The sequence below is a fragment of the Pleurodeles waltl genome, chromosome 6, assembly GCF_031143425.1.
Source record: "Pleurodeles waltl isolate 20211129_DDA chromosome 6, aPleWal1.hap1.20221129, whole genome shotgun sequence".
Classification (NCBI taxonomy): domain Eukaryota; kingdom Metazoa; phylum Chordata; class Amphibia; order Caudata; family Salamandridae; genus Pleurodeles; species Pleurodeles waltl.
In genome coordinates this window covers 404,721,555-404,733,974 of record NC_090445.1, presented here as the reverse complement: position 1 = coordinate 404,733,974, position 12,420 = coordinate 404,721,555, and the positions used below count along the sequence as shown (strand labels likewise).

The 12,420-nt window shown below is 45.0% G+C and overlaps 1 protein-coding gene across 1 annotated transcript in view; it reads right to left on the bottom strand.

Moving 5' to 3' along the window:
- Window positions 1-2,810: 2,810 nt before the first annotated feature.
- The window catches only part of LAMTOR5 (late endosomal/lysosomal adaptor, MAPK and MTOR activator 5), a 49,117-nt gene continuing 39,507 nt past the window's right edge, over window positions 2,811-12,420 (bottom strand). Inside the window, exon 4 of the mRNA XM_069238332.1 lies at window positions 2,811-3,305. Coding sequence (XP_069094433.1) covers window positions 3,245-3,305 — 61 coding nt within the window. The 3' untranslated portion in view covers window positions 2,811-3,244. The remainder of the gene's footprint in view (window positions 3,306-12,420) is intronic.

Here is a 12,420-nt window from a genome sequence, read left to right as displayed (position 1 = left end):
TCCCAACCTTCTTGTGTCTGTCCTGCCACATCTCTTATTTGCCTTGTCCTCCCAGACCCCTTTTGTGTCTGCCCCAGCCCTCATCTATCGCAATGTCTTTTGCCCATCCAGCTTATGCCTATCTTGTCTTTTTCTTACCCCCTGTTTTTGCCTATACCTTCTGGATATCCTACCCCCACAGTCTCCCTTGTGCCCTATCCCCAGTCGCATTTGTACGTTGGTCCTACCCAATTTCTCTAAGGCCTCACCATATATATGTGCCTTGGTCCACAATCCCTTGTGTTTCACTCCCATTCCTCTATCCACATGCTAAAGAACACTTTTTTGTCGCTCATCACCCTGAACCCATTTTTTCTTGGGCTCCCGTGGTCTTTTTGTCCCTCTTGCCCCTTCACAACCCAACAATAGCGAGGGGATGCTAAGGTATCCTTCACATCCTATCTCAGACTTATACTATAACACAAACATAAGCATGTGGTATACCATAGGGACACATTTCTGTATCTTAGACCTGTCAGCCTTAGGGTGGTCTTCACTCAAACTTTTTGCCTTACTCTCCCATTTTTCCTGATCTCATTTTTGCTGGCATTGACACTGCACACGTTACCACTGCTGACCAGTGCTAAAGTGCTTGTGCTCTCTCCTCTGAACATGATACTACTGGCTTATCTCCAACTGGCTTATTTAAGTTACTCATATAGCTCTCATAAAGTGGTACTACATATACCCAGGGCCTGTAAATAAAAGACTACTAGTGGGCCCACAGCACTGGTTCAGCCAACCACTTAAGTAGCACGTCTCAGGTCTGCCATTGTAGAGTCTGTGTGCACAGTTTTGAACTGCCATTTGGACCTAGCAAAATCATTCATTTTTTTGCCAGGTTCAACCCTTCCTTTTTAGTCCATATACGTCACTCCTATGCTAGGCTAGGCCCTGGACAGCCCAGAGGACAGGGTGCAATGTATTTAAAAGGTAGGGCACGTACCTTTAAGTTTTAGATGTCCTGGCAGGGAGAAACTCTCAAATTAGTTTTTCACTATGGCAAGGCCTATCTCTCCCATTGGATAACATTGGAGTTGCCATATTAAATAATGTAAGTATAATTTCCAAATGGGAAGAGATCACCAGTTCAAGTTTGGTGTCTCTGGAGTAACAATTCAAAATCCTAACTTACAGTAACGTTGGATTTTTAAATTGCTATTCTGAAAATGCTACTTTTAGAAAGTTTGCGTTGTTCTGCCTTATACATTTAGTGCCTTCAGTCTGTCTCTAGTCACATGAATAAGTGCAGCTGATAAACGGGCCTTAAGTATTCCTCAAAGACAGCCACACACCACAGGGAGCGTAGGTGTGCTTGAATAGGCCATCACTGGCAGGATGGGAAGAGATGGGTATAGAACAACTTACACCTGGATGGGCTATGTCCTGCCTCCGCACAAACAGCTGCATACCCCTTTAGTTAGTCTGGAGCCAGATCAGGGAAGAGAGGTGCATGGGTACTTCAAAGGGAAACCTCTAGAAGCTTCTCTCCCACTTCGAAGGTACAACTGGGTATACATACTGGATCTCACATGCGGATACTTTGCCAGGAAGGAGGACTGATGTGCTACTGAAGGATTGCCACTATGGTGAACTACGGCTTTGATGTGCTGATCTGCTGCCCTCTTGCCTTGGTGAGAAAGACTGGACTTGCAACTCTTGGCCCCAAAGTGACTCCAAGGGCGTGTTGATTGGCCTCCTGATCTGAAGCTTTAGGGGCATAATAGACTTCCAAAAACCTTGCATCTCTACCTGGACTTCACCATCTGTGAGTCAACCCTGCCAAGTGATGCCACCCCAGTCCTGGACCCTTGGAAGTGAGCTGAAGGTGCTTTATCAGCCTCTGTAGAGCCACCAGAACCAATGCATTTCCTCTGCTGTGTGCCTCAACCCCGACCAGAACCGACACATCTCTGCTGCTGAGTGGATTGGATCCGTTGCAGAGATTCGCATTGCTGCTGCAGCCCGCATCACCTTCGGAACCACCACTGCATGACGCATCCTTGGTGCAGGCCCTTGCATCTCTCGTTGAAGGCATTCTCAGCTATGATGTTGGACTCCACCTTGTAGCTCCTCAGTACTGACAACTCACTCCATCCGCAAAACGCATCCAAGCCCTTGTCAACAGGATCCTTAATGTCAACGTAACAGGACAACACAGCCTCAAAGCATCTCAGAACAGACGCATCACTTCGGCTGAGCGACTCATCTTTGATGCGGATCCACGCAACACTCTGCTAACCAGGATTTAAGGTGCTCAGTTGAGCGGGCCTAACTTGGTCACTGCAGTTGGCCAATGGTCCATCGTAGTCGGCCTGAACTCTTCACTTTGTCCCGGACTGGCATGACCAGACAGCCACAGTTGGATCTTTACGCCTCTTCGCATCATTTTCTCTAAAAACATTAAAATTCAACATCTCCAGTTCTATTAATTCGATTTTTGGCCTTTTGGTCTTGTTTTATTTGCTACAAATTACTATATTTTTTCTAATTGGGTGTAGGATCCTTTTTTGGGTGGTGTTTTAACTTTAATACTGTTTGAAGTGTTGCACAAATACTTTACACGTTGCCTCTGAGTTGCACTTGATGGCTCTGTGTGTCAAGCTACCAGAGGGCGGAGCACAGGTTAATTTAGGGTTTGCTTTTGACTTCACCCTGAGAAGAATTGTGAGTGCTGCTTGAGAAGGGTTTCAAACCCCCCCTCTCTCCCCCGCCACACCAGTAACCCAATTTCTTACAGTGTACAAAACATTCCACAATGAAACTGTACATTTTCGTTTGGATTAGAATTTAATGACACCTTGGTAGTTTTATCTTCAATTACATAAACCTATCTGTACATCAAACTATACTCTGTATTTTTGATTTAAAGCTACCTAAACCCCATGGCTGAGGTACAGTAACCCTTCCTTGGCCTGCCACCCCTGATTTGGATCTAACACTTGTGAAGAGAATAATGGTGTGGGCCCTTACAAAACAGAAGATTTTAGACACAGATTAATTTCCTAAAATTATATACAGTTTATTCTGTTTTGCAAAGGAAGGCTCATTCTGAGGAGAGACTACTATGTCTTAAAATCTTCTGGTGTTTCAAAAAACAAAACAAAGTTAATGCTTGGAAAAATGAACATTGATCAAATCATTTTAATTCACCAAGAACAATGAAAACAGCTGTAAAATGGAGGATGTGAGACAGAAGGCCGCTTCAGGATGCCACTTTGTGTACCGCCACTGTGATGCTGTCATGTCTCTGAATCATTATGTTTCTGAAAGAAAATAAATGTAGAGAGGTCACACTCTGAAGTTTTGATCATTTTAGTATGTAATGTTTTTTTATTCTATTCCATTGATGCACTTACAATGTTGGACATCCATCAGCAGCTTCTAACGAACAAGTTAACTTACCTTTGGTAACACCTTATCTGGTAGAGACATATTCTAGTTGCAGATTCCTTCGCTTAGAATTTCCCTCAGGTGTCAGTGTGGATCCAGAGATTTTTCTCAAGCAGTACTGCTGCTTGCCGTCAGGTTGTGTCGGTTGGCTCCATGTCCATCGGTGTCATGTGCACCGGATATGATGTTGCAGGACCTATATAGGCGCCACCCTGCTTGCTGATGTCTGTTTCTTCTCAGAAACTTCCACACCAGAAGCACAGAGCCATGAAGAACACTGACCACTGGTGCGTCAAAACTAGGGCCCTGAAAGAGAAGTCCCTGTCCCCAGAAATCAGTTCGCAGAGTAGGAAGGAGTAGGAAGGATGGGTGGGTCAGTAAGGAATCGGCAAATAGAATAGGTAACCAGATAAGCCCCTACCAAAGGTAAGTAACTTGTTCATGTGAAAGGGACTTCTAGTTGCATATTCCTTACCTTAAAATAGATACCCAAGCAATACCATCCCCAGAAAAGGCTCTGTGAACCAAGATCATACTAGGAAGTCCTGCGGGACCGAATGGACAAATTACCAGTTTCTTTGGACCGGACTATCGAGGCAGTAGCGTTTGGTAAACGTGTGCAAAGATGCCCACGTTGCCGCCTGACTGATGTCCAGGGCTGGAATTCCCCATTCTAACGCAGTGGTTGTAGCCGTCACTCTGGTAGAATGAGTGTGTGAAACGCTCCGAGGCTTGCTTTTTAGCCTATAGCACATTTTAATGTAGAGAACGACCCACCTGGATGTGGCTCTCTTCTGAACTGTCCAACCTTTCTTCGCACCCACATATCCAAAGAGTTGATCATTCACCCGGAACTCTTTAGTATGATCAAGGTAGAACGCTAATGCTCTTTTTGGGTCCAGGCGGTGGAGTCTCTCCTCCTCCTTAGAAGGATGTGGGAATGCGTAAAAAGTAAGCAAGGTGATGGATTGGTCTACATGGAAGGATGTAACCGCTTCTAAGAAAAGAGGCCCGTGTGTGAAGCACCACTTTATAAGGATAGATGTAATGGAAGGATGGCTTACATGACAACGCCTGCAGCTCACTTCCCCTGTGGACAGATGTAATGGTCACAAGGAAGGCTGTTTTTAATGTTATAAGCCTGAGTGGACAATTGTGAAAAGACTCAAAGGGAGCACACATGAGGAATGCCAGAACCAAAATCAATTCCCTTGGGGGCGTGATGAATGGGGATAGAAGAAATGTGGGTAAGACCCTTAAGGAACCTACTAACAATAGGAGACATAAAGAGGGGTGGTCAGGTAATCTCAGAAATGCAGATATAGCAGACAACCTTTGAGGATGCCCAAAGCAGAACTGTGCAGGGCCGAAGAAAGTATAAACAGTAGAACCTCAGAGAAGGGTGCAGAGAGTGGATCAATAGACTTGTCTGTGCACCATGGCACAAATTTCTTCCAATGAGAGGAGTATACCGTTTAGGTGCAGGGACGCCTGGCTGCCAAGATTACATTTCAGACTTGAGGCAGAAGTTCGAAAGCTGTCAACTGCTGCCGCTCAATCTCCAAACGAGAAGGTGGAGAATGGACAGGTTTGGATGGAGAACCTTCTCCTGCTGCTGAGAAAGAAGCTACTCCGTAGGGGACAGTCTGATCGGAGGATGGAGGATCATGCTCAATAGCTCAGGATACCAGACTCTTCATGCCAAGTCCGGAGCCACTAGGATTACTTGGGCCCAGTTGTTCTTCATCTTCTTAAGAACTCTGCGCAGAAGTGGTATGGGTGGAAAGGCGTACATGAGGCCTGAGCTTTACTCGAAACAAAGAGCATCACTTAGCGAATGCCACCTTGGAAACTCCAACATGCAAAACTGCTGACATTTCATGATCTCTACGGAGGCAAACAGATCTAATCAAGGCTCTCACCACTGTTGAAAGAGACCTTGTGCCACCTCCGGATGGAGATGCCATTTGTGATTGGCGGCTGTGTTCATCCACTCTGGGGTTGAGAGAGCCTGCCAGGTGCTGAACCACCAGGGAAATAGCCTGATGTTCTAGCCATGTCCAGAAGCGCAGAGCCTCCTAACAAAGAGTTAACAACCCTACTCTGCCCTGCTTGTTACAGTACCACATGGCACCTCTTTCCCTTTGAGAGAGGGAAGAAATGCTTTTAATGCAAGTCTGATCGCTTAGAACACCAACAGGTTGATGTGGAGTCCTGACCCTCTGGAGACCAGATGCCTCTGATCTCACCTCTTCCAGGTGGCCGCCCCATCCCAGGAGTGACGCATCTCTCACTACTGTCAGATCTGGCTGGGAAAGGGAGATTGATATGCCTCCGTCCCTATCGCAGTTCGTTAGCCACCACTGCAGATCTTGCACAGTTCCCTCCGAGATTGGGACCATGTCGGAAAGATTCCCCTGATGCTGCGCCCACTGGAACTTCAGGTCCCACTGCAGAGCTAGCATATGGCATGTGGCATGTGTTACCAGCAGGATGCAGGAGGTCATAAGGTCCAGTAACCTCAGAGTCATATTCACCGAAATCCAGGATAGAGGCTGAAACATCGGTATCATAGCCCGAATATCCTGGACTTGCCGTTCGGGAGGATAGGCCAGAAACTGCACTGTGTCCAGAGCAGCTCCGATGAAAGGGAGTGTCTGAGAGGGAGTCAGGTGAGACTTTGGCATGTTTACAGTGAACTCCAGTGAATGCAGGAGGTTTGCTGTAGTTTGGAGATGACAGCCTGGGGTGAGCCCGCATTCTACAGCCAGTCATTGAGATAGGGGAAAACTGAAATTGCTGACCTGCGTAGATGAGCTGCGACAACAGCCAACACCTTGGTGAACCCCTAGGGGCACAGGTAAGGCCAAAGAGAAGCACGGTGAACTGAAAGTGCTCATGGCCTACCATGAACCGCAAGTAACGTCTGTGGGCAGGCAGGACAGGAATGTGGAAGTAAGCGCCTTGCAAGCATTTTGAACTTCTGAAAGGTGTTCATAGTCTGCAATGCCTGGCAGGAGGCCAAGGACCTCGGCTGCTCTTTGCACCACCACTAAGTACGACGCGCCCACCTCCATAGCCACAGTAGGGGGAGGAAGCATACCAGTGTCAGGGGACGTGTCCAGACCACTGACCCCACCTAGGTCCATCCCCAGTCCATGGGATCTTCTAGCTGATATTCCAAAGGGTCCAGCGACCACTTCTGTTCCAACCCAGGAGAATAAGGGTCAAGAACCAATCTAGGGGGGGAGGCCCATGTTGAAGTCAGAATTGGTGTTGAGCCGGTCCTGCTCCATGTCAGAGTCGATAATAAGGATAGGGTGGATGCCACACAGCATCAGGGAAGATCATGGTGGTATGACTGACGCCAGTTTGGATCCTTCGGATTCTTTGTTCGAAATGGCATTACGGTCCACCCAATTTACAGTCAGTTTAGCGCAAGCATCCCAATAACTTTCTACACATTCCTTTCTGGGAAAAAAAGCTGTACTCAAAATAATCAGCAACACTATTTCTGACACCTAGTAAATACTTAATAGTGAAATTAGAATAAAAGACATTCTTACAATAAGTGGGGTGACATTAAGCAAACCCATAGGCGTCAAAACCTTCAAGAGTGGTTTATGATCCGAGAAAGTAAAAATTTGTATCCCACAAAAATTGTCTGAAATGCTCCATTACAAAAATGCACGCCAATATTTACTATTTAATAACAGAGTAATGCCCCTCAGTAGGAGCTAGAGAGCATGAGTATGAAGCAAATGAAATGGGCAATGTGTAAAGTATTTATTCAGTACCAAAACAGTAATAAAAGTCAAAATGCTAAATAATTAAATAAAAAAAAAAAACTGCATTACAAAAACAGAGTAGCATTTATTAAATAAAATTGCACATAATGGCAAAAAAACTATTAAGGGGAACTTGATATCGGAGTTTTAAAACTTGTTAAGAAAAAAAAGCTCCAAAAAGCACAACAAAAAAAAGTGCCTTTGATAGTTAATGGCTATGGTAGACCTGGAACTTAGCACAATTTGAAGCTGGCCACAGTGAACCACATGTTGGATCCACAAACTGGGTTTGTGCTGGTCCCAGTCAACCACAAGTGTACACTTCTAAAGTCCCAGGGACCTCAGGGGTAGCACATAAAGAATCAGAGTCTCAGGCAAAGGCCAACAAGAGGGTCCAGTCCAGGAGGACTGCCACTGCTCAGCTGGGCACGTACCTCTTGTAGTTTGCTGTAACTCTGTAGCTTGAACAGGAGGTCAGCCATATGACTCCTGAAATCCACTTCTTGTTTTGCTTACAGAAGAGAAAAGATCCCATCCTTCAGCGCTTATCTAAAGTAACAGACGGCAGGCCCAGTCCTCTTCTGATCATCCGCACATCTAGGAAGTGTCCGGAACTGGGTGCCTGGTGGTGCGACATATATGCTTGGCACTAGTTAGGAGAAAGGTCTCCCGGGGGCCCCCTAACCAATGGGGTATAAGTTCCCAGGGCCAAACCTACCCACTTTGGGCACTTTCAAAATGGCAAATGTCTTCAGACGCACTAAACTTGCGCTCTGAAGACTTGGAGTGTGGATGGGGAGTGTTCTTTAGTAATCCTAGTGTCCACCCACATCTAACACTGAACTTCAGTTTGAGACAGCCACTGCACCCACAATAAAATCATAGACAGACATCTGGTAGGACAAAAGCAGAGTCCGACAGCAACCAGACAGTGGATCTGCAAGAATTATCCTGGAATCCTCTTCTCTCCCCTTTCAGGTAAGCCCCAAAGTATATGCAAACCCAAAAGATCTGTCAAGCAGGCTTTGACACCAACATTTTAAAAACCATGCCCACAGGCCACATACTGCACGTCCTACGGCACTGAGAAGAGTCATCTCTACCCATCTAGGTCTGCCTATCGTTTCCTCCTGGGAGGCATTTCACACTTATTCAAAGCTAATTAATGGCTTGAAGAAGCTATCTTAATATTTAGAAATGATTTGGATTTGTAAGGACTATAAAAAAATAGTCATTTAATTACGTTTCCAGCTGGTGACATTTCCCCAAGATACAATATTAGTATTTTAATCTATAGTTTTGATTTAAACATATGACAGCCAGGCCTTTCACACTGAAAATAGATTTTGGGTGCCAGTCACTCTGTTAACATGAAATTGCTTAATATTTTACTTTTAATAACATGCATCCTGCTCGGAGGGATACATGGCCTACATAGGGGTGACCTAATAAAATGTAAGGGGGAGTTTCTATCTGTCAATCGGGTATATTTTGACCAGTTGAAATGCAGTTTATACTTGCTAAAGTAAAGCTACAATGTTATGCATGAAGCTATGGTTGCACTGCCACTGAAGTGAGCGGCACAATAGGTGCTGCAGTCCACTAGTGGCATTCAAGTACCAGGCTCGGGCACAGTTTGTACCGCTAAGTAGGGACTTATAGGCAAGTTGAATATGCCAATTCAACCATGTTAAAGGAACGATCCAAGGTTCCAAGATACTTTCCTACTGTAAGGTGCAAGGAGTTCTAAAGCCAGTAAAAGGATAGGGTCCAACAACTGCACCCAGGCCTTTCACACTTGACTCACTTGATAAAATTGACCTTGCACATGGGTCAAAACCATGCAACAATGTCACATCAGAAATGTCACTTTTGATAGATGCCAACATTTCTTGTAGATTATTACTGCACTCAAATGTGTTATTCTTGGTGGGCCAATGTCTTATTTCAAAAATGTCCTTGACAAAGTATTTTACAAATTTGAAGTAAAATTCAGTTAACCAAAGAAAGACCTTACATCAGGGGTCTTCAAACTGGGGGCGGGCCTCAAGTGATCCTAGGGGGGCACCAGGCTCTGCCCAGATAACAGTGTTTTGTTTTAAGCAGAAATATGTTATTGCATTTTTAAATGGGTAACAGTATTTAACTGCAATGTTTAAATAGGTCTAGACATATTTAAAAATTGGCATATTTCTAAAATGTATGTGAAAAATTCTGAAGGAGGGCCCAATGTCCCTGTTTATGTTGGAAAACATTACACTGGTCTACTGCAACACACACAGAAAGAGAAAAATGTGTGTCAGAATTGTCAATAGCGTTTTTAAACAGGTCAGATTCCTTGCTACTTCAATTTCATTTCTACTTGATTGTAAATACTAAGACTTCCTGCATCTTTAGAGCATAACAGTATTTTTTTCCTTACTGATGGTGGATCTTCATCCTCTACTGCGGGTCTATAAGTCATCAAATATTCTCGCCATTGAGACCATTCCATAACCGGTTCTAGGTAAAAACTGCAGGAAGGGGAAGTCTGTGCTGCACACATCATGTCACCCAACTGTTACAGCAAAATGAATGATGCAGGCTTATTGGCGGAGCAATAGAATTTTAATAGTGGGTTCATGAAATGCTTAGCAATTTATGTTCTGAAGATGTTTTGATAAATGCTGCCATAAAAGATGGCAGTATGTTGGGGGCACATTTTGTGACCTATCATTGTCAGTGACTGCAGCGTGAAGTAAGTGTGCAAGACGCTGGCTATGTGCGCAGGTAGCACATGTTGGAAAATGGGTTATTGGTAAGGGCAGGTAGGTACCTAGCAATAGGCCACTTACCCTTCACTTAGGTCCAGTTAGGTCTCAATAAATTAAACCCAGCTCAAACCTGGGTACCTTGGCAACAAGACATAAACCATTCAAATATCACAAAACAGTACTTAAATAAAACACAGGAAACAGTTTAAAAATTCAACACCAATTTATCACAATTGGTAATAATTTTAGCTTTAAAATGACCCCACAACTAATATAATCGGATAAAGGGAACCAGAGATATGAATTTTTAAAGAATTAATGCTTTTTAGCACTTAAAAACTAATAGTGCCAATCTGGTCATCTGGTCGCACCTCGACAGGGGCAAAGTCAAAGTTCGAGGCCGGCCGCGATGGAGCCCTGCTCAGCTACAGCTCACAGGAGGCCTCGGTTCTTTGGACTTAGTTGTTTTCTTGAAGATTTTAATCAGCGGGACCAAGTTGCCAGTCCTATCTGACGTCCTGGAACTCTACCTCGGATACGCGTCACGGGAGCCCTCGTGGAGATTTTTTACCTTCAGACTTAGTCATTTTTTCGAGATGAAAATCCTTTGAACGGGGCAAACCTGAATCTTGATCCGACGTCCCTGGAGCCCTCTTCGGATACACTGCCTGGGAGGTCCTGGTCAACTATCTACGTTTGGACTTAGTCACTTTTTCTTCACTGGAATGAACCTGCAAGTCAGGCCGGGTCGCGGTTGAGGCAAGCCAGCTAGAGTTACCATGGAGGGTCTCTTTATGGAGCTTTTTTCCAAAAGTTCTCCAAACTTCTGGATCTTCTTCCAGATGTTCCTTTAAGGTTCTTTTGAGGTCCACAGCTCACCCCAAGGTTCCAGAAGCTCTGCGATGCTCCTTGAGGGTGCGGACTACAAATCCCAGAACGCACCTGGCACAAACTCTCAAAACAGCCACTGGACAGTGGTCAGCTGGTCAGTTTCTTCAGCAGTTGGTGCAGAGGACTCTGGTTAGCAATTTTTCACCTGTAGCAAACAGAGAGTCCATCCTTGAACCAGTTGAAGCCAGGCAAAGTCCTTTGTGTGGTGAAGCCCAAGTGTGCAGCTGGTGCAGTCCTCCAGAGTGCAGTGTCCAGGTGCAGGTCAGGGGTCCAGCATGGCAGTCCTTCTTCTTCTGTAGTTCTTCCTGGTAGGGATATGCGGTATGGGTGCAGGTCTGCCAGTTCTATCCTTGCTCCTGGGTGGAAAACAGGGGTATCCTGGTTCTCCAATCAGGTACAGAGTCCTTCCTGCAGTGATGACCACTCCCTGGAAAGTGTGGCACAATCAATCCCAGGGAGCAACATTACTCCAAAATCCATCATAGCTGGAAGTGATTTTTGGAGGTTACATCTGACTGTGCCCACCTGCTGGTGTGGCTACAAATCTTAAACACACCCTTCTCCTGTCCTCTCCTAATCTAATCAGGGGGGCACCTAATTGTCTGGGTTTGCAGGATGTGAGGGAGGTGCTGGGTTGCTCCAAATGTCCTTCCCTGCCTTTGAAGACCAGTTTGGCAGCCCTCCCACTTCTTGCTTCCCCATCTACTGAGGGAAAATCTCCTCCCCCTGGCACATCTCTTTGTGCTGAGCCAGGCCACTTCAGACCTCATTAATGAAGCCTGGCCAGGCTGCCAGAGGCTGGCCAATCAGAGCAAAGCAGCAGAACACTGCAGGGATGAAGTTGGCAACTTTTCATGTAAAGTTTATAACTCTTTACCTGAACAAGTTATATTAAATCCAACAACTGTATTATACCAATTAATTTGATACCATGCTTAAGGTATATGACCCTTAAGGGGACTTTATAATTAAAATAAAGTCTCTCCATTCTAGCCTATGAAGGCCATTTACTACAATGAGGAAAAAACAAATTTGACTGTTTTACCTTACCAGGGCTTATACAACTATTTTTATAAGGTCCCTGCTTATAGTTACATGGAACCCAACCCTAGGAGCACATAGGGCACACGTTAGGGGTGACTTATATGTAAAAATAAGGTAGTTTAAAACTTTGAAACTACTTTTAATTTTAAAGTCGAATTTGCATGTAACTTTAGTTTAAAAGCACCCAGCAAGGTAGGCCTGCCTTTAGAATGACACTGGGCACCTCAGCAGTGCACCGATGGGTGCACTACCTATGCTAGGGTCCCTAAATCTACATGCCCTACCACATACTAGGGACTTATAGTTAGGTTCACTTAGCCAATTATAATTAGCCCAATTTGCATATGGATTTTACACAGAGCACAGGACCCGGGACTGGTTAGCCATACCCAGGACACCATTAGAGTCAGAAAAAACACCAGCAAAAAGTGAAAAATGGGGGCAAAAAGTCAGGGGCCTCTGCAATGAGCCCTGTTTTCTCACAGCACAGCATAGAAAAACAGCTCCCAGAA